The sequence below is a fragment of the Saccopteryx bilineata genome, chromosome 9 (assembly GCF_036850765.1).
Source record: "Saccopteryx bilineata isolate mSacBil1 chromosome 9, mSacBil1_pri_phased_curated, whole genome shotgun sequence".
NCBI lineage: Eukaryota > Metazoa > Chordata > Mammalia > Chiroptera > Emballonuridae > Saccopteryx > Saccopteryx bilineata.
The window spans coordinates 40,798,049-40,825,545 of record NC_089498.1 but is presented as its reverse complement, the minus strand read 5'-3'; the positions used below and the strand labels follow the sequence as shown (position 1 = coordinate 40,825,545).

The 27,497-nt window shown below is 44.0% G+C and overlaps 2 protein-coding genes and 1 pseudogene across 2 annotated transcripts in view; 1 reads left to right on the top strand and 2 right to left on the bottom strand.

Annotated features, from left to right (window-relative positions):
• Positions 1-15: 15 nt before the first annotated feature.
• Positions 16-7,079, bottom strand: LOC136313606 (speedy protein E4-like). Its single transcript, XM_066244123.1, has 8 exons — positions 6,971-7,079; positions 6,231-6,440; positions 5,574-5,632; positions 5,054-5,139; positions 2,911-3,082; positions 2,667-2,741; positions 1,146-1,290; positions 16-364 (listed from the first exon to the last, which is right to left on the bottom strand). The coding sequence occupies exons 1-7, from the start codon at positions 7,077-7,079 to the stop codon at positions 1,201-1,203; spliced, it is 801 nt and encodes a 266-aa protein (XP_066100220.1). The 3' UTR covers positions 16-364; positions 1,146-1,200.
• Positions 7,080-7,913: 834 nt separating this feature from the next.
• Positions 7,914-9,618, top strand: LOC136313605 (translationally-controlled tumor protein-like; annotated as a pseudogene).
• Positions 9,619-12,883: 3,265 nt separating this feature from the next.
• LOC136313067 (Wilms tumor protein 1-interacting protein-like) overlaps positions 12,884-27,497 on the bottom strand; it is a 29,837-nt gene continuing 15,223 nt past the window's right edge. The window contains exon 3 of the mRNA XM_066243176.1: positions 12,884-12,934. The gene's annotated coding sequence lies outside the window, so the exon portion shown is untranslated. The remainder of the gene's footprint in view (positions 12,935-27,497) is intronic.

Here is a 27,497-nt window from a genome sequence, read left to right as displayed (position 1 = left end):
TTATGCATATATAACACACACGATGTCATAAATTATAGAAAATTAGACCTTAAAAAAACACTTTAAATATCATCTAACTCCAGATTGCAAATTAGTTTCATCTTTAAACAACGTTGATAGTTTAGTGGAATCTGAGGTTTCCCTGGGCTCTGTGGGCAAAGATGGTGGATGATTAGTCGTGTCTGACGAGAGCAGGGGGAGGAGAAGTGCTGTGTGTGCCAGTCTGTGGACGTCTTTGTGTAACAGGCATCTGAGAAGAGAGAGGTCTCCCCATCCCCAGCATGATCCTCATGAGGCACTGTATTCCCGGGGAGAGTTACATTTGATGATTTTGATGCCTTTAAAACTGCTGCCTTCTCACCACCTAAAAGACAAGCATGTGGACAAATGTGACCAGCCGGTGATTCGTGGGGTAGGTGCTTGGTCTAGAAACCTCCAAAGGGGCCATGGCCAGCCAAACCGCCAGCCCGGGTCTCCTTTTAAAGGGACTCTGGGTCTTCATTCTGGGGACAGTTTCCAGCTTGATGATGGACAAGCTGCAAGTGGAATGTGGGCAAAGGCAGAAAGGACGCCTCTGACTGCCACCCAGGACACCCTGGGAGAAGCGGTGCCGGGGTGGAGGAGCGCTGGGCCTGGCCAGCCTGCAGTCCCGGTCTTGGAACCCAGAGCTCCGCAGGAGCCAGACAGAGCCAAGAGGGAGGACAGAAGGTCAGCGCGATGGCCCTCCCCGACTCCCTCCCCCACCACCCGCCATGCCTCCAGGGCTGGGCAATAAGCACAGGGTGCTCAGGCTGAGAGCTGGAAGGGGTGAGGGTGCAGGCGTGGGAGGGAGAAGGCAGGGAGGTGAGCAGGCACACCAGGTGGAGGAAGGAGGGCAGGGGGAGGGGAAGGTGGAGGAGAAATGCTGGGAAAGCGGGCAGCTGACACAGGGCCCCCCTCAGACAGCAGTGAACCCTCCCTAGCCCACCAGGACATCAGAGCTGGCCGATCCCACACAGGCCTCATTGCCAGGGTACCCCACCCTCACGGACACCAATGGAGGTCTCTGTGGGGAGAGAACCCAGCACCCTCCCCCTCACCTCTGGGTCCCTCCACAGGCCTGCCCTCAGTCCCAGGCCTCGCTGCTGCAGGAGCCTCCGTCTTACCTTCTTGTGAGACCTCAGGACCCGGGGCACCCAGTAGGGCATCGCTGCCTGACCCCTAGGCACTGGGAGGAGGCCCCCACAGCGGTGACACGGACAGGCCCGTTTTGTTGGCTTTGGGGACATCAACCTGGAACATCTGTTCGATCTAATGGAGGGAGGGAAGAAAATATCCAAATTGAAATGGAGCTGAGACCCCCAACAAACAGCCTCAGGGACAGAGCGAGGTCAGGCTCTCTACGCCCCTGCCACAGGCACACGCCAACCCCAGCTGAGGGGACAGCTCTCCCCTTCCTGACACTCGGGGGCAGAGGCACCAACACCTTCAGGGTTTCCCTGCCCTGACTCCCCACCCAAATGCCTGATCCTGAACTCTAACCTTGGAGCCTACGTTTAGAGACTACCTCGTCTAAACTTGGCCAGTGCTATTTTAAGTGTGTGTGTCCGCAAAATTCATAACTCCTAAGATGATATTAAGAGGTGGGGGCGTTTGGGAGGTGGTTAGGTCCTTGGGTGTAGCATTTATGAATGAGATTATTGCCCTCTAGAAAGACCCCAGAGAGGTGCCTCGTCCCTTCCAGTGTGTAAGGACACAGTGAGAAGGTGGCCATCTGCAGCACAGATGACGGTCCTCAGCAGAGCCTGACTGTGCTGGCACCTGATCTCAGACTTGCAGCCTCCAGAACTGTGAGAAATAAATGTGTGCTGTGTATAAGCCCCCAGTCTGGGCTGTTTTGTCCCAGCATCCAGAATGGACTAAGATAGCTAGTTCCCAAGATTTAAACCAAACCTTTGCTTAATCCTGTGCCCAAAGCCATCACTCTAATGTCTATTGTAGCAAGCCATACTGGATCTAGTATTTCTCAAACTTCCCTCATTCTGACACACTTCCTTGACCATAAATCTGAGGAAGGAAATGTGTAATTGTGCAAGAGGAGAGTTTGGTGGGCCAGGGGAGATGAAGAACACACGAGTGATCTGGCCATAAGCCAGGTGTTGAATGTCAGTTTGGATGAAAATACGATGTCATGATTTATCTCTTATTTTTAGATTTAGAGACTGTTCCAGCTAACATTCTACCACTAGAAATTTATTTTGTTGCAGATGAGCCATGTTGTTGATATTCCTGAGGGATGAAAAGCCCCAGTGAATTAACAACAGCCAATCAATACATAATATACAGAAAATTTCTTTACTTTTCCCAACATTTACATTTCCCAACATTTCAGCAAAGTATTATTTGAACTGAGTTGTTTTCATTAAAATTATTTCAGCCCAATCATGAGGTCTGGCTCCCACACGTGCCACCGAGGTGCGTGTATGTGTGTGGTCGTCAGCCTGTGTCCTGTAGCAATCAGAGCCTGGCTGTGTGCCTGGAGGGCCCACTTCACAGTGTGTGGAAGGGTGAGGGGGGTGGGGCGATGGGCAAGGTTTCACTAATCAGATCGCAGGGATTTCCTAAATAGACAACAAATCATTCCATCTGTACCCGTGAGCACAGAGACCACCTTCCTTCAGACCCACCTTAGCCTCAGTGACCTCGGAAATGAGGGTGCGATTGCGCCCCCACACCCAGAGCTCTGGATCAAAAGCCTGGATCTGGAAAGAGAAACAGCCCTCTGAGAAGATGATGATTCTCCAGGTGGACCCTCTCCCTCCCCTTGTCCAGCCCCCAATTCTGTCTCAGCCCCAAATCCCAACTCTGATCCCCCACAATCCCTTCTGTCTCCAATGTGGCCACCTTCCCCAAGTCCCCACAGCCACCTACCTCTTCGCACTCTTCCCGGGAGACCCACGCCCTCCAGCCCATGGAGCGGAAGAACTGGAATCGCAGTTTATTGAACGAGGGGCGCTGGGCGCAGTAGTGCTCCCCATAGAGGAAGGGAAGGATGGCCTGCTTAGGGGCGTGGTAATTCTCCTCCATATCCAGAGCCAGGTAGCTGAGGACAGAAATCAGGTGGCCAGTCAGCAGTAGGACAGGAAGGACCCCTGGCTGAGGCCAGCTGACCAGGAAGGATGGGACCTCTGGGAGCCCTATCCAGTGTCACAGGGTGCCACCCAGACTTCAAGAAGCTACTGCTGAGCAGGGACCTAAAGGGCACCTCATACCTGGATGATGATCATAAAATCCTACAGGGAAGCCTGTCTCTTTCTCTTTAAGTGTAAGTACCTATACAGCCCCTGAGGGCAGTGACCAACTTGTCCGTTTCTGTATTCATCGCTTTCCGACCAGATGCCTGATGGAGGATTTGGTTTGTTGACACATTAACTCAAAAGCACTTTTTGAATTCTCTCCCCATTCTCACATTTTCTGCTACATGAGATGCACTTTATAAGGTTTCAAAGAATGAATGAATGCTTTGTCTCATAAGCAAGTGTAAAACTGATTACTTCATAGACTCAGTATAACTTAAACATCTACAAAATGAAAAGAATTGTAGTGTAGAATGTGGGGGAGGGTTGGGCGGAAGGGAGTCAAGAGGGACAAATACACAGTGACAGAAAGATTTGACTTTGGGTGATGGGTACACAACATAATCAACAGTTCAAATGCTATAGAAGTGTTTACCTGAAATCTATGTACTCTTATTGATCAACATCACCCTGTTAAATTTAATTTTCTAAATAAAATTTTTTCAAAAAGAAGCTATTGACATATTGACAAGCACTGCCTTCAACAGGAGTCTTATCTAATGAGAAAGGAGAAGGGAGGACGTAAGAAATAACTGTAATCCAAAATATCACAATGTAATAGAATTTTAATGAAAGTGCTCCTGGGATGCAGAAGTTACAGGTCAGCAACAGTATTCAAAGATTTTGGTGTTTGAATCACTTTTAAGAATAAGTCATTTTTGCCTGACCAGGCGATGGCACAGTAGATAGTGTTTGACTGGGACCCAGGGGACCCAGGTTCAAAACCCTGAGGTCGCTGGCATGAGCTCAGGCCCATCCAGCGTGAGCGCTGGTGTGAGCACCGGCCCATCCAGCATGAGCACACGCTCACCACTTGAGTGCGGGGTCGCTAGCTTGAACATGGGATGATAGATATGACCTCTGGATAGATATGTGGTCGCTGGATTGAGCACAAACTCACTGGTTTGAGCAAGGGGTTACTTGGTCTGCTGTAGTCCCCTGCCTTCTGTCAAAGCACATATGAGAAAGCAATCATTGAATAACTAAGGTGCCGCAACAAAGAATTGATACTTCTCATCTCTCTCCCTTCCTGCCTGCCTATCTGTCTGTCTCTCTCTCTCTGTCACCCCCCCCCCAAAAAAAAGGAATAGGTAATTTTTTTAGATACCTATGTGTAAAAAATACCTAGACAGAAAAAAAAATACAGAAACGCAGAGAAGGGTGTTTGGAAGAGCAGTGAAACAAAGAACAGAATGTCAGGTGGCCAGCAAGTCTGATGGAAAGCCTGCAGAGAGCCGAGTGCAAACCGGGAATTCTCGCCTTGATTTAGAATGAAGTTGTTGGGACGTGTAAATGGTTGGACCTACGTTCAGCAAGGATATTCAAAGAGACTTGCAAGAAACTTCCTTGGAGCATTTTACAATACATAAAAATGTGATACTGAAAAGGCCTGAATTGAGGAGGAAGACTAGTACATTAGGTATTGTTGGGTGAGAGGTGGCATTGGGAGAGAGAAATTAGAAATGGTTAGTTTCAAGACTGTTTTCTTGTGGGCACAGTGGTGTCAGTTCTTAATGAGGATTCTACGTTAACTTTTGCTTTGTTCAGTCATTTAACTGACATTAGGGTTGTGGGCTTTTGCAAAGAACAGTATAAAAACACTATATTACAATCCTACCATTTTTAACAGAGTACACAGTACACATAGGTTTAAAAAATAGAGAAAAAGTCAGAAAGCCACTCCTCTAAGTATGACTTATGGGATTAAAAATACTCACAGGGCCAGGAAGAAATGAATTCGCTGGTACTGCCAGGAGTAGAGGCCAGCGCGGCTGAAATAAGCCACCACCATGGACAGCAGATACTGAGGGAAAGAGGGAAATACATACATAAAAGAGGGCTCACACCCTGAAAGAGGAAGCGCAGTGGGATAAGAGAGAGGCTGATGCCCCCAGGATGGCAAGTGCTGAGTGTTCAGGGCAGGTGTTAGGACCTCTGGCGTCAGGAGGGTCTTTGCTAACCTGGAGCAAAGGGGAGTCCCCAGACACTGTGAGGAGACCTGATGTACTAACAACCATGGGGACAAGCCTTGGGCTCAGATCCCAGAGGAGCCATCCCAGTGGCAGGGACCCCCCCACACACACACCCATCACCCCACTCCCTACCCCCATCCACACTGTAAGAACCCCTTGGTCCCTGAGGGGAAGCAGTGACAAGGCATCAGGTAGGAGAGAGAGCCCTGGGCATGGAAGGCTCTCTGTGCCCGAGGACAGATGGTAGAGCAGGGATACACCCTACCTTGTCAGAGATCATCAGGTTTTTGTCCCAGGCCAGGAATTTTTTAATGACAGGATCCTCTATGAAAAGAAGGCTTATGTTAGCTTGACCAGAACAGGGTTGCCATGGGAGCATTGCAGGCAAAGAGGGAACCATGTCCTGCTTGGGGAAGTTTCGGGATTGTGATCGAGGGGGAGGCTGATATGAAGGGGGACAGAAGAGATTGTGCCCTGAGCCAGGGAGTAGTGGTGACCACCACCCCCATTTATCCAGTCTGGGGTGACTGAGTGACATGCTCCCTCATCGTGCATGAATGTGCCCCTGCCAATGCCACAACACTCAGTCATTGTCTCAATTGACAGTCACATCAGGGTGGGAAAATGGCCTTATCGTCCTTTACAAGATGAAGGTATTTAGATTCTCAAGGCCAGTCTCAGAGGTACAATTGAAACCGAGCTTTCTGATCCCAAGTGCAGACCCTTTTCCAGTCTAGCCTAACCCTGTATCATTTGTAAATGTCCCTGATAAGCGATCAGTACAGAGGTTCCTAGAAAAGAGAGCTTACCAACTAGCAGAGGAACCCTTTTTTATTGGAAAAGAGTAGTTATTGAAAGTTTTTTTTTTTCCTTTAAAAAAAAAAAGAAGGATCTAAGGGTGCTCTCCAGGGTCCCCTCCTACCGAGCAGCCTGGTGAAGACCTTATGGTGCTCAGGTAGCACTGAAGACCGCCTGTGCCTCTTCAGCTTCATCTTGAGCCCACACAGCGTGTCCACGACCCAGACGTCCTGAGCCCCAGGAGCAGACTCCTCTCTCTCCTCCTCTGTTGACCCCTCCCTCTTCCTCTTCCTGTCAGCCGACTGAGGCTGGGGACTGGATTCTACACGGGGGGCTGAGGAAAGAAACCAGGCTACAATATAAAGTCTTTGCCTTTGGAATTCAGCTACTGGTCCACTAAACCCATCCCCACTCCATCCCACCTATTTCTCTCCCCACCCCCAGTGAGCAAACCCGTCCATCCTCTCCAGTGTCACAGACAACTGGCCTTCTCCCCAGCCGTCTCTCCATCTTCTCCTTTGGTGGAGTCCACGTGCCCCCTCCCATTCATCCTGCCATTGTTCTATGTGTCTGTCCTCAATCTCTCCCTTGTTAGAGATTATTTCTCCCATTGGGGGGGAATCAAAGGAACTCTCCACTGTCTCCTCCCTTCCCATCTCTCATGCTGGGATCTCATCTCCTAACCCTCCTTCCTTGCTTCCCAGGCTTTTCCTTCAAGGCGATATCCTTGTCCCCAGCTCCTGCAATCTCCTCTTACCCCTGGTTTTCTGAATCTCTCCTTTCTTTCACACACACTCCCTAACAGGCTCCCTTCCCCTTCACTGGTCAGCCCTCTCCAATCCCCTCTGTCCCCAGTTTCCTCACCTGATGGTCCTGGCACGACTTCAACCACTCTCACCTCCAGGGGGTACCCTGAGGATCTAGGCTGGGGGCTCTGCTTCTCAGACTGGAAATTTAGCTTATGACTGGCCATGATTTCTCTCAACTTTTCTTTAGGAAACCTAGACTCTGATCTTTTTAAACTCTTCTCTGTGTTTTTGGTGAACACAGACCTTTCTCCCTTGTGCAAACTGACCAGTAGCTAAGAATGAAGAAAAACTACTAGAAGATGCTATTGGTTCACCTCTGCTGCCAAGCGCCGCGGAGTTTGTTCCTTCCAATCAGGAAAGTGGAAGCCTCTGATGTCATCGGTCATCCAAACTGTCACCCAGTTTGAAGGACTCAAATACATGTAACTGCCATGTATGCACTTCTCCTGGAGCTCCGGGGTAAATGGCATCTCCTCTACCACTGACCCCACAACCTCTGACCAGCTTCCAAAACTCCCCTTCGGTGTCAGCATCAGTCTTTACCCCTCCCCCACAGAAGCTGTGTGCTCTCCATTCTGAGCTTGAAATATGTTGGGCTCTTCCTTTCCCATTCCTATTCCAGAGCACAGTCTGGTGGAAGAGGGAGAGGACAGGGACAGTTAGGGAAAGTAGAATGAGATAAATGTAAAAAAAAAAAAAAAGAAAAGATCCTAGGTACATTGACTTATCGGATTCAAAAGTTACTTTAAAACACTCAGTTTGGCAAAGCTCAATAGTTGCAGACAGTTGTTCAGGAGCTGTACCAGGAGACATGCATTCTCTACCCTCAGGCATATTTTAGTTGAAGAGACATTGTGAGAACCTAAAATCCTAGTAAACTGTACATGTACTCACACGCTTCAGATGGTATCCACAGCTTCAGGAAGCTTATGAATCTCTTCAAGGCTGCCCCTCAATTCCACTTAAGATACTCTAGTCTACATAGCAAAATTGTCAGCATGTGTATCACTCTTGACTCAGACTATTCGCTACCACTCACGTATCCTATGAATAAAATGTCACACTCACAAAAGGCGTAAGTGAAAAATCTCCAGTTGAGACAGAACATGATGCTCTCTGTGAAGGTGTGGAGTGCAGAGGCAGAGACGAGACTGACTCAGTGTCCTGCAGGATCCGGACGATTCTTCTGAACCACCTGCCAGCCTACCTCATACCTGTGCTACTCACCTGAGCACTAAATCTTTTCCTACCTTCCTCCCTCCCTCCTTTTATCCCTTCCTTTCTTTCTCCTTTCCTTCTTCCTTTTTGTGGTAATATAACATTTAAAAATTCACCATTTTAACCACACTCAAGGGTAAATTGAGTGGCACCGAGCACATTCACATTCACATTGTTGCGCTACAATCACCACCGTCCATCTCTGGAACATTTTGTCTTCCCAAACTGAGTCTGCATCTATTAACTACTAACTCCCCCCCTCTCCCCCAGCCTCTGGCAGCCACCATTGTACGTTCTGTCCCTATGAGTTGGACTACTCTAAGGACCTCATATAAGTCTTATGGTATTTCCCATTTATTTCTGGCTCATTTAGTCAATACAATGTCCTCAAGTTTCATCCATATTGTAACATATGTCAGAATTTCCTTCTTTTTTTTAAGAAAGGAAGGGAGGGGAGGGGAGGGGAGGGGAAGGAAGGAAAGGAAAAATCACTGAACTATTCCACAAAAAATAACTGTTTAATGTTTACAAACATTGTGTCTTGTCAACAAGAAATTCTGTGCAGCTTTTAAAATTTATATAATTATATAGCAACACAGAAAATGTTTATCATATAGTAAGGGAAAATTATAGTACAAATTTGTTGTATACTATGTGCATATATGTGCAATATATTTGAATGAGAAACAAGAAAATTTTCATGGTTATCTTGCAGGGAGATGAATGGTTTTTCTCTCAAAATGGTTTTAATATTGTTATAGATTTCACCACATAAAAGCATATAAAGCATACATCCCAGCTTTTTTGCTGGTTGGGGCTCCACTGCGCTTGTTTCGAGCTCCAGGCTCCTGCTAAGGCAGCTCCGCCATCGTCTCCTCCCAGCCACAGTCATGATCATCTAGGCACCTCATCAGCCATGATGAGATGTTCTTCGATATCTACAAGATCTGGGAGATCGCAGACGGGTGTGCCTGGAGGAAGGGGGAAGACGATCAGTAGGACAGACGGTAACATTGATGACTCACTTATTGATGGAAAGGCCTCCGCTGAAGGCCCCGCTGGTGAAGGTGCCGAAAGCACACTAATCACTGGTGTTGATGTTGTCATGAACCCTCATGTTGTAGGAAACCAGCTTCACAAAAGAAGCTTACAAGAAATACATCAAAGATTACATAAAATCAATCAGAGGGAAACTTGAAGAACAGACAGGAAAGGGAACAGCCTTTTGTGACAGGGGCTGCAGAATAAATCAAGCACATACTTTCTAATTTCAAAAACTACCAGTTCTTTATTGGTGAAAACGTGAACCCAGATGGCATGGTTGCTCTGCTGGACTACCGTGAGGATGATGTGAGCGCGTATATGATTTTCTTTAAGGATGGTTTAGAAATGGAAAAATGTGAACAAATTTGGCAATTTGGACCTATCACCTGTTGTAACTGGCTGCTGCTTTTCATCACACCAGGACTAAGACAATGGGACTGATGTTATCTTGAGCTCTTCATTTATTTTGACCTTGATTGATTTGGAGCGGAGGCATTGTTTTTAAGAAAAAACATGCCATATAGGTTGTCTAAAAATGAAATGCATTTAAACTAAAAAAAAAAAAAAAAGCATACATCTCAGATTTGTTTTTGTTACTCTGTATTGTGACGGATGTTGAAGTCTGGTCTGGAAACCAAATTTGCTTTGAAAATAAAGAGTCTAATTATCGTTCTAAGTTTTAATCACCAGCTTGTGCAATGTGAGCAGAGAGGCTGGGACTTGGAGTCAGTCTGACAGAATTATTAAGAGTGAAGTGCCTGCAGTGAAAACACGACCACCTTTTCTCACTTGAACCTGAAAAGAAAAGTAAGAGTCTTACCACGTCTACCCAGGCTCTTGCTAAGGTGGTCTCAACCACAGGTATGCTGTGGGTTGGGCTGGGGACAAGGAGGACCCTGAAATTAGGGAAAAGAGGGACCTAGAAAGAAGAGGAAACTTGTAAATGGGGGCGGTAGAAGCTGCAGTATTTGCCATGGTGAATATGACTATCAGCCAAAGTCTCAAGTCTACATGGGGTCATCTTTGTTTTTATCCATGCCTGAGCTTGCCTGCTTACATCCTGGCTTTTAAATTTGAGAATAGAGCCATGTTTCATGATTCTAGCATTAAATTTGCGGGATCTTAGAGGACTGTTCACTGGTACCTTGCTACTCTGAGCATCTCCTGGGAGCTTATTAGAAATGCTGAGCCCTAGGTCCCAACCCAGAGACAAAGAATCAGAACCTGCATTTTCATAAGATCCAAGGTAATAGATCACATTAAAGATTGAGCTACATCCTTCTAAATAATCCCTGAAGCCTTTTGTTGCTGTGTTTTGAGTTTCTCAGAGCCCATCTCTGATAACCAGCCCTTAGAGCAGTGGTTCTCAAAGTGTGCGCCGGGGTTTTTGGAGTTTAGATTTTTGGGGTGAACAGAGGTGTGGGGAATTGGCTGTAAGATGATAGTCTGCCCAATCCCCCACCTCACTTGCCTGATTAGGTTGCCAAAGGCTATTAAGCTGTGGTGCTGGATTGTTTACACTATCCCCATGTTCCCCGGAAAGACTGGAGGCAAGTTTCTTCTATCCTTTGTTTGGTGTAAAGTTAAGATGATATGTATGGTAGGGGTTTTCTGCACTCAACCCAAGAGTAAAAAGAGGAATTATTCAATGTATTGATGAGGAAACGAGAGTTTGCCTTTCAAATATATGCCCAAACATTGAAGAAATCGCTAGGACACATAAGGCTCATGTGTCTCATAAACATGAGCAAGCTCAAGAATGAGAAAACTTAACATATTTATACCAAGATCTGCTGAATTTACTAAATTTTACTAAAAATGTATCTATATACATAAAAAGAAAACATTCTTGTTGTTTTTTTATTTTTTTAATCCCTCTTTTTTATGAATTCTAAGAAGCATAACAAAAAAGGTAACATAAAAATGTTTTTTAATGTCATAATAAATTTAATTTTGTCGTATTTATTTCATTTAATTACCATAAAAGCACGCTTGGACTTTATATTCTTTCCTTTACTATTTGATTTTATTATAACATATTTATCAGAAATTTGTATACAGTGAGCCTACAATTATTTGTAGGATTTTAAATGTGCCCCAACTTCAAAAAGTTTGAGAACCACTGCCTTAGAGCAAAGTCACGAGAGAGAAGTGCATGACAAATTAGCCATCATACCATATTTCATGAGGTATCACATTCAAGATATCAAGAATGTGGTGGCCCAGCCTTTGGAAGTCTGGGTTCGATTCTGGTCAGGCACAAAGATGGAGCGACCATCTGCTTGTCCACCCCTCCCCCCTTTCTCTCTCTCTCCTGCAGCCATGGCTCAAATGGTTCTAGCAAAGTTGGCCCCTGGTACTGAGGATGGCTATATGGCCTCACTTCAGGCACTAAAAATAGCTTGGTTGCCAAGCAATGGTTTTCCAAGCAGCCCCAGATGGACAGAGCATTGCTCCCATAGAGGGCTTGCTAGGTGGATCTGGATCCAGACGCATGTGGGAGTCTGTCTTTCTGCCTCCCCACCTCTCACTTAAAAAAAAACAACAGTGTGGCCTACAGGCAATTTCCCTCTGGGCTGTGAATATTTTCTCTCAACTTTAAGGCTGGGACCCACCGTGATACACAGTCACACTTGGTGAGCCAAAGTGGTGGGGTGGATGGGTGTGATGAAGATCCCTGGAGCCCATAAGGTACATGCAGAACAGCCTAGAATGTAAGCTTTCTGATGGCAGGGAGGCTTTTGTTTACTGCTGTGACCTGGTGGATAGAACAGTGCCTGTCACACAAGAGGTGCTTAATGAGCAATGATTTTATGATGTAGCCATGGCATTAGTTATACAATGGAAAACATCTATATAAAGTAAAATTTATGAAGGACTATAAAGGAAGCTAGTGATCAGGTATGGAATGTGGTGTTAGTGAGCTGGAATTAATTCTTGGCTCTGCCATTTACAAATTGTGTACCTGAGTTTACACATCTGGAGAATGAGGATGATACCACCAAATGTATTTTTAGATCTAAATATTCAATACATAGAGATGGACATAAATATGTAGAACTCTAAGCTGAGGTTTAGCAAATTTTGTCTATAAAAGGACCAAATAGTAGATGTTTTAAATTTTGAAGTTTTTGTCACAGCTACTCAATTCTGCCCTTGCAGCAAAGCTGCCATAAGCAATATATCAATGAATAGGCATGCTGTGTTCCAATAAAACTTAATTGATAAAATCAAGCAGTGGGCCTATTTGTTTGACCTGTGGGCCATAGTTGCTTAACCCCTGTTCTAAGCCGCTATTTATATTAGTAATCATTATCCATCAACTTCTACATATTGGCCAGCAACTTACCGTGGAGCTTTGTGGAGGAAACAGCTGTGTTAGGCTTACTTGCTGGTTTACCAGGTGCAAGCACTTTGTGAAATTAGTGCATGAGCACGTGACAACATTATTTTAAGAATAGAAGTGCTTCCCCTCAGGTGCAATTGGAGCAGATCATTCTCCCGCCAAGGCAAGGTGCGTTTGTTTCCTGATCCTTTGCCCTCCACTGTGAAAAGCAGATTTCCCTTTTCTTCTTCTTCTTCTTCTGGCTTGCCTGTCTTTGTGAGCCTCCAGTAACTTGGTATGGTTCACCGTTTTCCAGCTCCACAGTTCCTTTACTGTGAACCTGCGTGGCCCAAATCCAATGTGAACCTGCATGGCCATGACCACCAGTCTCACACCTGGACTTTGTGACATATTTCTGCGGGCAAGTGTCACCTGAAAACATGAAATGTTAAAGGATAAAAAAAATGGATATTGTAAATTGTGTCCAAAGAATGCCAAAGGTCTGCCTTTTACTCCTTTGTTACAGTGACATTTAAAGTCATAGCTCTGTGAGTTGTAAGCCTAATAAGAGCAGGAAAAGCACAAAAGCCATAAGACTTGATGAGATACCCTGAGCATAAGGAAGTAACATGTCAGAGTCAAACCTGCCGTGTGTCAACACCAGGTAAACGCAAGGAATTGAGAGGGGAAGGGCACACAACTGAATAAAGACAAAGAACAGCAGGTGCCGTCTAAATACTTCCGTGATACCCAGGTGCACGGAGGAGCTGGGAGCTAACCATTAACAAAGGCCTCCCCAGGCATGGGGCCTGTTCCAAAGTAGGTGTGATAACCACACTTCCTCCTGCTTCTCTTAGTAACATAAAATGGCCCTGCTAAGCACCTTTCATTGTACAGATAAGGCCATTTTTAATTAGCACTCATCTTGTAGACAATAATAAGTGGACTTAAATGTTTGAAGAAAATGTTCCTAGGCTTAAAAATTCAATGAATAGAAAAGAATGTTAATAAATAATAATAGGCACTTGTTACACTGTGAGTACCATGTCAAGCAATACACTTATGATAATTCTGAATGTTTTAATTTTGTTATTTTGACTTTGCTAGTTTTGATGTATATTTCAAAGCAGTTGAAGTGAATCAGAATTATATAAACATTTTTCACCCAGTAATATTTTTCAAGCAAACTTTATAAGCCAAAGTCAGTGATTGTTCATATTTCTGCACTGCACAAGTTTAACAATTTCCAATTAAAGAATTTAATTTTACTTTAAATGCTCAAATTATTTTTATCAGGATTGTGTTGAGAACAAATTTTATGCCAAATATTCAATTCACTGATTGTTTTTTGCCAAATTAAATCTTTCCAATGGCAACTTCTGATTTGTGGGTTTTCTTTATGACTTTATCCTACTGGGTCCAATTTTGTAGTTATGTATTTTTGATAAGAAGTTTTGAGCCTGACCAGGCAGTGGCGCAGTGGATAGAGCATCAGACTGGGATGCTGAGGACCCAGGTTCAACACTCCGAGGTTGCCAGCTTGAGTGCAGGCTCATCTGGTTTGAGCAAAAGCTCACCAGCTTGGACCCAAGGTCACTGGCTCGAGAAAGGGGTTACTTGGTCTGCTGAAGGCCCAAGGTCAAGGCACATATGAGAAAGCAATCAATGGACAACTAAGGTGTCGCAATGCGCAACAAAAAACTAATGATTGATGCTTCTCATCTCTCTGTTCCTGTCTGTCTGTCCCTGTCTATCCCTCTCTCTGACTCTCTATCTCTGTAAAAAAATAAATAAATAAAAAAGAAGTTTGGATACTTGCATTGACTTCTAGTCAATAATAAATATTCCTCTGTGCAGTTTCAGCCATTGTCATTTATTTTCTTTTCATTCTTTCTACCAAGTCTAATTTGTCATAAGACATTTTTGTGGTTTTCTATGATGCCAGCAATATTTGATCTTTTAGACAATTGTCCTTCCATAAAAAATTTTGCTATTTGTAGTTTTAACCACTGTATATTTTATTTTGTGTGTATTACTTCTAGAAGCAGTATATTATGAATCAAATTCAACACTGGTGGTCTATATTTATTTCTTGAAGTAAAGTATATCAGTAAAGCCTGACCAGGAGGTGGCGCAGTGAATAAAGCATCAGAGTGGGACATGGAGGACCCAGGTTCAAAACCCTGAGGTCTCAGGCTTGAGCACAGGCTCACCAGCTTGGGTGTGGGGTTGCTGGTTTGAGCGTGGGATCATGGACATGACCTCATGGTTGCTGGCTTGAGCCCAAGGTCACTGGCTTGAGCAAGTGGTCACTCGCTCTGCTTCAGCCTCCCAGTCAAGGCACATAAGAGAAAGCAGTCAATGAACAACAAAGGAGCCTCAGTGAAGAATTAATGCTTCTTATCTCTCTCCCTTCCTGTCTGTCTGTCCCTATCTGTCCCTCTCTCTGACTCTCTCTCTCTCTGTCAAAAAGAGAGAGAGAGAGAGAGAGAGAGAGAGAGAGAGAGAAGGAAAAAATATATCAGTAAAGCAAAGACATAAGCCCCTGAGTTCAAAGCATGGCCCAAATGTCAAGCTCAAAACAACAGTATCAAATATCTTGCTTTGAAAATTAGAAGTTAAAGCTATAAAAAAGACCTTATAGAATAGAGAATACAGTTTACACTTAACATAGTTAGACACTCAGTTTAGATCAGCCCTTAACAAAGGATATGGGCTGAAAATGGCCCCCAATCTTGCAATGAGCAATTTACAACCATTACCTCATGGAGTCTTCCCTACAGTTCCAGCAGCCAAGAACTATCCCCATTTTACAGATTACGTTCAGAGTACGTTGCCCAAGATCACACCACATATAAATGGCAGAGCTGGGATTTGAATTCTATAGCTCTTAGCTACTAACACTATATAATGTCTAAGCTTAAGGTTTTACTGAGTTTTCTTGAGGAAATGTAGGGACTCCTGTGCAATGTCATGGCTATGTCTTAGAAAACCTCTTTCTTAATTTGGCCTTAAACCTGACATGAATTTGAAGACATCAGGAGCCTACCATCTGAATCTGGTATTCTTTTTTTTAAAATTTAATTTATTCGAGTGACATTGGTTAATAAAATTATATAGGTTTCAGGTGTACAATTCTATAATGCATCATCTGTATTTTGTATTGTGTGTTCACTATCCTTCAAAGTACTTCCATTTCCTTTTTTTTAATTTATGAATTAAATGTAATGTGTGACATTGGTAAATAAGAATACATACAACCCTGGCTGGTGGCTCAGTGGATAGATTGTCGGCCTGACGTTTAGATATCCCAGGTTCAATTCCCAGTCAGGGAACACAGGAGAAGTGCCCATCTGCTTCTCCCCTAACTCCTTCTCCCCCTTCTCTCCCTGTTCTCCTCCCACAGCTAGTAGCTTGATTGGTTCAACCATGGCCCCAGGTGCTGAAGATAGCTTGGTTGGTCTGAGCATGTCAACCTCAGGCATTATAAATAGCTCAATACTCAAGCATCAGCCCAAGATGGGGTTGCCAGGTAAATCCAGATCAGGTGCATGCGTCCCCAGATCAGGGATCTGCCTCACTATCGCCTTTCCTCTCACCTAAAAAAAAATTTTTTTTTAATTTAAAAAGAATACATAAGTTGCAGGTAAACATCTTTATAACATATGAACTGTTGATTAGGTTGTTTGCCCATCACCCCAAGGTCAAATAATTTTCTGTCACTCTATATTTGTTCCTCTTTACTCTCCTTCTCTCCACCTCCCTCCCTGTGGTAACTACTTCATTTCTATCTATGTCCATGAGTTTCAGTTTTATATCCCATCTATGTGTGAAAACATATAGTTCTTAGCTTTTTTTGATTTACTTATTTCACTTAGTATAATGTTCTCAAGGTTCATCCATTTTGTCATAAATGTCACTATGTCATCATTTCTTATGGCTGAGTAGTATTCCATTGTATATATGTACCACATCTTTATCTAATCCTCTATGGAGGGACACTTTGGCTGTTTCTATGTCTTGGCCACTGTGTTTTTAATTTTTCCTTTTGTTTTTTCTTTTCTGTGGTTTCTCTCTTTTGTTTTTAATTTATTTTATTTTTATTTTCTATTACTTATTTTACCATATTGTTGTTTTCATTTGATTTTTTTTTTCCTGAAGCTGGAAACGGGGAGAGACAGTCAGACAGACTCCCGCACGCGCTCGACCGAGATCCACCTGGCACGCCCACCAGGGGTGACGCTCTGCCCACCAGGGGCCAATGCTCTGCCCCTCCGGGGCATCACTCTGCCGCCACCAGAGCCACTCTAGCACCTGGGGCAGGCCAAGGAGCCATCTCCAGTGCCCGGGCCATCTTTGCTCCAGTGGAGCCTTGGCTGCGGGAGGGGAAGAGAGAGACAGAGAGAAAGGGGGGATGGAGAAGCAAATGGGCGCTTCTCCTATGTGCCCTGGCCGAGAATCGAACCCGGGTCCCCCGCACGCCAGGCCGACGCTCTACCGCTGAGCCAACCAGTCAGGGCCTTCGTTTGATTTTTTAACAAGATCATTCTCATATTCAATCTAGGCAAAGAAAAATTCATACCATGACTAACCAAGAAAGAGACACAGTTCAGAAAGAAAATGGAAAATCTCCAGAAAGCAATCTCAATCACATGGAAACGTTAGAATTAAATGATACAGGATTCAAAATTCAAGTTCTGAAAATACTCAACAACATGTGAGAAAATACTGATAAGCAACTCAATGTGCTAAGAAAACAAATTAATGAACGAAATGAGTACTTCACCAAAGATAATAAATCTTCAAAAACAGAGACAAGAAACTCAACACATGAATGGAAAAATGAGCTAACAAGTTTAGCTAATAGAACAAGACAGAAAGAGAAGATAATCAGTGACATCGAAGACAGGCAACTAGAGATGATACAGAGAGAAGAAGAGAGAAACTCAAGAATTTTAAAAAATTATACAGCTCTATAAGAACTGTCTGACTCCATCAGAAAGAGCAACATAAGGATAATGGTCATATCAAAAGAAGACAAGAGGGAGAAGGGAATGGAGAACCTATCCAAACAAATAATTGATAAGAGCTTCCCTAGCTTATGAAGAGTTAGATCCTCAAATCCAAGAAACAAAGAGAATGCTCAGTTACCTCAAACCAAAGAGGCCTTCTCCAAGGCAATATTGTAATAAAACTGTCAAAAATCAGTGAGTGTCAAAGAAGGAATTCTCAAAGCAGCTAGGGAAAAGAATGTGGTATATAAAGAAAGGTCCATTAGGCTATCATAAGACTTCTCAGAAGAAACTCTACAAACCAGAAGAGAGTGGATCCAAACATTCAAAGTACTAAAGGAGAGGAATTACTATACAGGAATATTATAGCCATCATAGATATCCTTCAAATACAGAGAAATAAAAACATTTCCAGACATAAAGAAGCTGAGGAAATTTATCACCAGACAGTACCCACTGCAGAAAATACTCAAGGAGGTTATTCTACCAGGTAAAAAGGACAACCCCCCCCACACACACACACAAAACTACAGCTAAAAGCTCCAACAGGCTTACAATATTAACATGGATAATCTTCAACAAAAACAAAAAGGGAAAAGGACAAAGATCTGCAGTAGCAAAGGATGATGGAGTGTAGAAACACTCACAAGACAAAGGATTCTTGTATATTTGAAATGTTTTTCTCAGTAACGTAATGGTAACCACACACACAAAAAAACAAAACTGAATTCAGAACTTAAAAAAGAGGGAACAGAGGAAAAAAACATGGAATACCACCAAATAACAACACAAGGCAGAAACACAAAGTGAAAATAACAAATTATACACAGAGCTACTGGAAAACAAAACATAATGGCTATAAAAAAAAATCTTCATGCATCAATGACTACCCTAAATGTAAATGGACTAAATTCACCAATAAAGAGGCAAAGAGTAGCAGATTGGATCAAAAAGCAAAACCCAACTATATGCTTCCTTCAAGGGACACATCTAAGCTTCAAAGACAAAAGTAGACTCAAAATGAAAGGTGGGAAAACAATTCTCCAAGCAAATAATACTCAAAGAAAAGCAGATGTAGCCACACTCATATCTGACAATACTGATTTCAAGACAACAAAGGTAATGGGAGACAAAGATGGACATCTCCTACTCCTCCCCCACTTTCTCTCTCACTCCTCTATCTAAAATCAGTTTTAAAAAATCTTTAAAAATATATATGCACTGAATCAGCGAGCACCCAAATATATAAGACATCTACTAATAGAACTAAAAGAAGAAACAGACAAAAACCCAGTCATAGCTGGAGATCGCAACACACCATTAACAGTTTTATATCGATCTTCCAAATGGAATAAAAAAAACATGCCCTTAAATGACACACTAGACCAAACGTACATAATATAAATTTCATACCAGACTATTTCATACCAGATCATCAGACTATACATTTATTCCAAAGTGCATAGAATATTCTCAAGAACAGACCATGGTTGAGCCACAAAACTAGCTTCAACAAATTCAAGAAGACTGAAATTATACCAACCATATTCTCTGACAATAAAGGTCTGAAATTAGAATTCTACTGCAAAAAGAAAGTAAAGACACTGACAAAAATGTGGAAATTAAACAACATATTCTTAAAAAATGGGTGGTTCAAAGAAGAGGATATGTGCAGGCAAACAAGAATGATGACACTAGCCCTGGCTGGTTGGCTCAGTGGTAGAGCGTCAGCTTGGTGTGTGTATGTCCCAGGTTAAATTCACAACCAGGGCACACAGGAGAAGTGACCATCTGCTTTTCCATACCTCCCCTTCTTGCTCTCTCTCTCTCTTCTCCTCCCCTCCTGCAGCTGGGGCTCCATTGGAGCAAATTGGTCCTGGGAACTGAGGATGGCTCCATGGATGGCTCCATGGCCTCTGCCTCAGTGCTAAACAACTGCCTCTGATTGCAACAACAAAGCAACACCCCAGATGGGCAGAGCATCGCCCCTTAGTGCAGTCAGGGTGCATCCAGGAGTCTCTCTCTGCCTCTCCTCTCACTAAAAAATAAAAATAAAAAAATAAAAAAATAGAATAACAACACAACATATCAAAACTTCTAGGCCTTTGGCCAGTTGGCTCAGCAGTAGAGCATCAGCCCAGCATGTGGAAGTCCCAGGTTCGATTCCCAGTCAGGACACACAGGAGAAGCACCCATCTGCTTCTACACCCTTCCCTCGCCCTCCTTTCTCTCTATCTCTCTCTTCCCCTCCCGTAGCCAAGGCTCCATTGGAGCAAAGTTGGCCCAGGTGCTGAGGATGGCTCTCTGGCCTCCACCTCAAGTGCTAGAATGGCTTTGGCCACAGTGAAACAATGGCCCAGAGGAGCAGAGCATCGTCCTCTGGTGGGCATGCCAGGTGGATCCCAGTTGGGCGCATGCATGAGTCTGTCTAACTGCCTCCCTACCTCTAACTTTGGAAAAATACAAAAAAAAAATAATAATAACCCAAAAAACTTCTAAGGGCTCTGGCCAGATAGCTCAGTTGGTTACTGGTTACATCCCCAGCCAGGACATATATAATAGAGCTCAATATTCCCGTCTCTCCTTCTTATACTTTCCCTCCCTCCCTTCCTCTCTCACTAAAGTCAATAAATATAAATTTAAAAAATAAAATAAAAAAACTTCTAAGATTCTGTAAAAGCAGTAATAAGAGGAAATTTAATATCATTACAGACTTTTATTAAGAAACAAGAGAGATCCAAGCAAATAACCTAACATTACATCTTAAAGAACTACAATAAAGAACAACAAAAGCAACCCAGAATCAGCAGAAGAAAGGAAATAATAAAAATTAGAGTAGAATTAAATAAAATAAAAAACAAAAAAACTATAGAAAAAATCAATATAACAAAGAGCTGGATCTTTGAAAAGATAAAGAAATTGGACAAACCTTTAATCAGGCTCATCACAAAAGAAAAGATGAGAGAAGTAACAACAAACACCAAAGAAATACAAAGAATTGTAAGAAAGTATTATGAACAACTCTATGCCAACGAACTGGACAATTTGGATGAAATGGATACATTCCTAGAAACATATTACAAAGATCATACACGATGATCAAGTGGGATTTACTCTAGAGATGCAAGGTTGGTACAATATCTGAGTATCACTAAACATGAAACACCACATAAAACAAAGGATAAAAATCACACGATCATATCAATAGATACAGAAAAAGCATTTGAAAAAATTCGGTACCTATTTATGTTAAAACTCTCAGGAAAATGAGAACTGTGGTATGAGAGAAAAGATAAACAAATGGGACTACATGAAATTAAAATATTTTGCACAGCAAAGAAAACTACCAACAAAATGAAAAGACAACCCACTGAATGGGAGAACATATTTGCAAATACATCTAATAAGGAATCAATATCCAAAATTTTTGAAGAACTTATAAAACTCAATACCAAAAAAACAAACAATTTAATTAAAAATTAGGCAAGGGTTCTGAATAAACACTCTTCTAAAGAAGACATACAGATGGCCAATAAACATATGAAAAAGGTTCTCATCATCACTAATCATCAGAGAAATGCAAATTAAAACCACAACAAGGCCTGACCTGTGGTGGCGCAGTGAATAAAGCCTCAAAAACCTGAAACACTGAAGTCGCCAGTTCAAAACCCTGAGCTTGTCCAGTCAAGGCACACATGAGAAACAACTACTTTGAGTTGATGCTTCTCGTTTTCCCTCCCCCTTTCTCTCTTTCATACTCTCTCTCTCTCCTCTCTCTAAAATCAATAAATAAAATCTTAAGAAATAAATTGTATTTAAAAACCACAATGAGCTATCACCTCACACCTGTCAAAATGACTATCATCAATAAACCAACAAACAAGTGTTGATGAGGGTGTGGAGAAGAGAGAACCCTCCTGCACTGTTGGTGGGAATGCAGATTGGTACAACCACTGTGGAAAGCAGTATGGAGTTATCTCAAAAAATTAAAAATGGAACTGCTTTTTGACCCAATGTTCACACTTCTGGGAATATATGCTAAGAATCTGAAAAACACTAATTCTAAAGAATATATGCACCCTATATTCATGGCAACATTATTTAGAGCAGCCAAGATCTGGAAACAGCCCAAATCCCCATCAGTAGATGAGTGGAACAAAAAGCTGTGGTACACTTACATACAAATATTGATCGGCTTATGACCTATGCAACTTACGACCGTTCGACTTGACAACCACAATCGCTAGGCACAACTGCTCCGCGTCTGGCAGTGCAAGCATTGCCCTGCTGGACGTACCACAGTGCGGACCAGCTTCCGGCAGCACTACCATCTCCGCATGCCCCATTTCAACTGTTATCCCAGACTCGGTACAGCAATTTGTGTTTTGTGTCTTGGATATTTTTCATCAAACCCCTCCCAAGATGTCGACCAAGAGGAAACTGTCTTTGCAAATATTAAACCAGTTGTACTGGTAATGCAGTGTCTTATTTAAAACTGACAAATGTAAAAATAAGAAACAAAATGGTGTAGAGATGATACAAATGGCATAAAATGAACAAAGAAAATTATGATATAAAACAATAATGAAAGAAAATTATGATAAAATATAACTTAAAGATTTTTATAACATCATTTCACAGTACTGTACATATAGCCTACTCAACTTACAACCAAATCATGTTACAACCAGTCTGTCAGAACCTATTGTGGTCGTAAGTCGAGCACTAGCTCTAATGGAATACTACATGCCCACGAAAAAGAAGGAAATGTTACCTTTTGCAGCAGCATGGATGGACCTGGGGAGCATTGTGCTGAATGAAATAAGCCAGTCAGAGAAAGACAAGGAACATATGATTTCATTCGTAAGTTGAATCTAATGAACAAAATGAACTAGCAAGCAAAACAGAGAAAGACACATAGAGTTGACAGCTATGGGAAAAGGAGGGGAAGTGGGGTGAGGGTTGAGAGAGGAAGATGAAGGGATGGAACAGAAAGGACCAAAAAAAAAATACCTTGTGGACGCACCCCAACAGTGTGGTGATTGCTGAGAATGGGTACGAGGGCATAAATTGTGATGGATGAACTTAACTTTGGGGGGCAGTGAACACACAATACAGTGTACAGAGATGTGTTGTAGAATTGATATATGAAATCTGTAATTTGTTAACTAGTGTAACTAATAAAATGCAAGAAAGAAAAAGTGAAGTACACATGAGCATCAGGGCGGGAGTACATGAAACATCAACCATGTCACACCCTGCTCACATTCCCATGGTGCCCCAGGGACCAGCAACCTCTGACTGGGTTGATCTTTGGTTGTGGGAGTCTGTGCAGAGACAGGCTGGAAGTGTTGGGGAGCGACCCCCCGGGAATAGCCCCAGCCAGTGACGGTGGCAGGTGTGGATAAACACCCAGCCTCTTCCCCCGCTGCTTCTCTACTGTCTCCTGGAGGTCCCAGCAGGACTGAACCCTGGCTGCCCACAGTGGTCACCGTCCTGGTATTGTCCTCTGTCCTGACTCCTTTCCTGCCCTGTGTCACTCCCCCACTTCCTCACAAGCCTCCCTGGATTACCTCCCACTAAAGCACGTGTACTCATCCTTGCCCCAGGCTTTGTTTTGGGGAACCTTAGACAGGAAAAAGCATGCTGACTGGGTCCTCAGGGTCAGAGACGGTTCCAGGGGGCCAGGCTATCTGAGCTGAGACTTGAAGATGAGTCTGGTAATTGCAGCAATGAAGGGTGAGGACAGACTGTCTGGGCAGAGGCACACAGTGTGAAGGCCTCCAGGTGACATTCTGGTGTGTGCCACCCACAGAGGAAGCTCATGCTTGGGAGGGGACAGTGGTAGAAGATTCAACAGGGGCCGGAGAGTGGGAGGCTTTTAAGATTGCATTTGGGAAAACCCTGTACGGCTGAATCAAGCTAAATGGAATGGAGGGTGAGAGTGGATGCTGGAGGCCCTCTGGGAGGCTGCATCAGAAAATCTGGCAGGGGGAGGAGGTGTGTGTGAGGGAGACATGCCCGGACCTCACTGTCGGGAACCGTGTTTTTCTTCCAGGAATGGTTTCCTTCCAATTGGCCCTGGCATTCAGAATTCTTTCCTGATGTGCTCCAGGAGAGTGACATAGCCACTTGTCCTTAATGCAGTGACAATGTTGCTGCAGGGGTCCAGCTGTACATGCTGAGGGTTATCAGACCTGAGCCCAGGATTCCCTGCCTGCCCGTGTTTGCTTGAAGGTGACGTGAGGAGCCAGAAGAGAGCACTGTCTGGACGGCTCTGTCCAGCACAGGCTCAGAGAAGCAGGAGGTTCAGTATGAGAGCTGCTGCATGGCCAGCTTGGCCCTGGTCCCACCCGCCCACCCCCCTGGGCTGTCTATGCTGTTTGGGGAATGATGTTCCTGTGATCTGTGGCCCTTCAGACTTAAGTCAAGGAGCATCTTCCCACTCTTTCCTTCTCTTTCTCCTCTTCCTCCCTTTTCCACCTCTCTACCCCATACAATTCCCAGAGCAATTACCCTGAAGTACAGCCCCGTGCAGAACTCTCTGTGGCGGAGTGTGCTGGATCTGCACCTTTCAGTACAGGGGACACAGGCCACATGTGGTTACTGAGCACTTGACATGTGGCCACTGCAGCTGCGGTTCTGAATTTTAGAACTCATTCAAATCTATTTAACTTTAAACAGTGTGTTTAAATGTGTGCTTGGCAGCTAGTACACTGAACAGTGCAAATCATAGGACTTCTTCTCCCTACTGGCTGACACAACCATGGGAACCAACCAAGACCTCATGCTCTCTGGCCCTGGTTATAGGATTTGCTTCAGGAATGCTGATCAGCTTCTTGTCTTTCAAGCCTTTTCACCATGAGGATGAGGGCTGTGGGTTCCTCGGGTGCTTCATCGTCACCTTGAGCTCTCAGCAGGTCCCAGGTGTGCTAAAGTTACTGAGGCTCACCAGGTGGGGCGGCCACTCATCTCAGTACAGTGTGGAGAACCAGGCCCCAAGAGGGTGGCAACCGGCTTCCCTGCCTTCCACAGAGCCAGGCCAGCTCCCAGGGACCTCACTGACCTGGAGGCCACTCCAATTGGGCCTTGCTCTCCTCAGGGAAACACTGTCTGGTTTTCTGAAAAGAAGCCCATTGCTGTCTGCTCAGGGACTGGGGACAGCACCTCATTGGAGGAAAGCCGTCCTTTGAAAAACGTATGTGGGCGACAGATGCCAGATGCAGTGTGCAGATCTTGTTTTATTGAGTTGCACAACTGAAATCTGTATTCTAATAAATACAGTAAAAAAGTTAAAATAAAGCAAAACAAGTAAAAAATCATGCTGGAGAATGGGCCAAGCTGCATCATACAGTGGTTCTGTTTTTAATTTTTTTGAGAAACCTTCATACAGTGTTTTGTATAAACTAATCTGACCTCTCTCATGCTTGATATGTCATGATTAGATATGTATAAATGGGCCCTGGCCAGTTGGCTCACTGGGTGGAGAATTAACCCAGCATGTGGATGGCAACTCGCTTTTGGGGCTGAGCTCAAATCAACTGAGATATCCTCTGTGCCTGGGCCCACACTTGAACCAGTCAAGCCACTGGCGGTGATAAGGGAAGAGAGAGAGAAGGGGAATAGGGAAGAAAAGAGAAGCACATGGTCACTTCTCATGTGCTCCCTGACCGGGATCAAACCAGGGATATCTGCACACCAGGCCAATGCTCTCTCCACTGAGACAGTGGGTGAGGGCCTCAGTTGCATTTTAATGTATCGATATTGATCTATCAGAAGGGGAAACCAAGAAAACAATATGATTCACAATTGCTTGAAAAAGAATGAACTACCTAGGGATAAATTGAACCAAGGATGTAAAAGAACTGTACTCAGAAAAGTATAAGGCATTAACAAAGAAATGGATGAAAATACGAATGAATAGAAGTATATACCATGTTCGTGGATAAGAATAATTAACACCACTAAAATGACCATACTATCCAAAGCAATCTATACATTCAATGCAATTCCTTCAAGATAGAATTGTGAATTAAGTGCATATTGGTCACGTCAGAGAAATGGTAGTGTTAGAGATTCTCCTGACCTCTCCCTTTAAAATTTCAACAAATTGGACAACTATAACACAGCAAAGGAACCCCTGCTGGGCTTGCAGCCGCAACGGAAAGATCCACGCACCGAATGGACTGAAGATGGGATGGGTAGAAAGGGAGGCAAAAGATAGAATGCTTTCGCAGTGGGCTCTGGAAAGGAGAGAAGCTGGAGGACAGGACTTTTCTTTTTCCTTACTAGACTGAGGAAGGGAGGCTTGTTCAGCTGAAGGTTTATTTTGAGCCAAGAGAGGTGGAGAGATTGAAGGGCAGAGGGTAGGGTCTTGAACTAAGGTGGGCACATCCGAGTGCATGGTCATAGCCTGGGTTCCTGTGGACTGCTGCGTCACTTGGCCTGCGATCGGCGCATGATCAGCACACGTTCGGCACACGCTCAGCCCGCAGTGCTCACTTCATTAGTGCTCACAGGGCCCCCGGAGCTCCGCTCATGCCAAGGGTTCTGATCATGCGGCACTTGACGCGTGCTCACTCAGCACACACTTAGCCACGTAGTTCCACCACACATTTGGTGCACTTGGCCTGAAGCGTTCAAGCACGCTCAGCCTGCAGCCCACGCTCTACCTGTGGCCCATGCTTGGTGCAGTGTCAAATTGCGGCCCCCTGACCTCCCAGATCCCACCTCCTTTACCTCACGGTACAAATAGGCATTGGTGGACCCCTTACAGCTCAATCTCTGGGACCACTCTTTACCCTGAGAGGCAGATGTGCTCCACGCCTGATCCCCTGGTCTGTTGAGATGTGGGAAGAAGCAGTTGGAGACCTGAAACCACCATTGCTAGAGCCATAAAACTGCAAAACCACAAAGCCACAAAGCTGCTATTATAGAGCCCTCACAACACGCCCCACACACCAAAGCGACTGCACACTGCCTACATCTGTACAACAGCAAAAAACTTTATGGCCTGACCAGGCGGTGGCGCAGTGGATAGAGCATCGGACTGGGATGCGGAAGGACCCAGGTTCGAGACCCCAAGGTTGCCAGCTTGAGCACGGGCTCATCTGGCTTGAGCAAAGAGCTCACCAGCTTAGACCCAAGGTCGCTGGCTCCAGCAGGAGGTTACTCGGTCTGCTGAAGGCCCACGGTCAAGGCACATGTGAGAAAGCAATCAATGAACAACTAAGAAGTCGCAGTGTGCAACGAGAAACTGATGATTGATGCTTCTAATCTCTCTCCAGTCCTGTCTGTCTGTCCCTATCTATCTCTGCCTCTGTAAAAAAAAAAAAAAAAAAAAAAAAAAATTTATGATTTTACACACAGGTGAGACATAAAACTGAGACTCATGGACTAGATAAAAGTGCTGTGGTTATCCAGAGGAGGGGGAGGGGACTGCAGGAAGGTGTAAAAGGTGATGGGAAAAATTTGATTTTGGGTGACAGGTATTCGAGATAATCGACTGTTCAAATGCTGTGGAGGTGTTCACCTGAAATCTATGTATTCTTGTTGATCGATGTCACCCTGTTAAATTTAATTTTAATTATAAATGAATATATAAACAAAATAAAATAAAAAATGTTAAGGATTACCCTGGCCAGCTGACTCTGGGGATGGGGACTGGCTCAACATGAGGACGTCCTGGGTTCGATTCCAGGTCAGAGCACACATGAGAAATGACCTTCTCCTCTCTTCCCGTCCTTCTCCTCTTCTCTCTCTTACTCTCTCACAGCCAGTGGCTCTATTGGTCTGAGCATCAGCTTCAGGCACAGAGGATAGCTAAGTTGATTCTAGCTTCGACAGAAGACCAGGGTTGCCGGGAGGTCCTGGTCAGGGTGCATGCAAGAGTCTGTCTCACTGACTCTCCACTTCTCACTTTAAAAAAAATTAAGGATAATACATACATACTGTGGAATATTATTCTGAAGAAAAATATGAAA

Excerpts from the sequence above, each read along its gene's own strand:
- LOC136313606 (XM_066244123.1), bottom strand. The coding sequence starts at position 7,079 with ATGGCCAGTCATAAGCTAAATTTCCAGTCTGAGAAGCAGAGCCCCCAG. Across the intron at positions 6,441-6,970 it reads AGTCGTGCCAGGACCATCAG|CCCCCCGTGTAGAATCCAGT; the intron begins GTGAGGAAACTG and ends TTCTTTCCTCAG. Across the intron at positions 3,083-5,053 it reads ATTCATTTCTTCCTGGCCCT|CTACCTGGCTCTGGATATGG; the intron begins GTGAGTATTTTT and ends TTCTGTCCTCAG.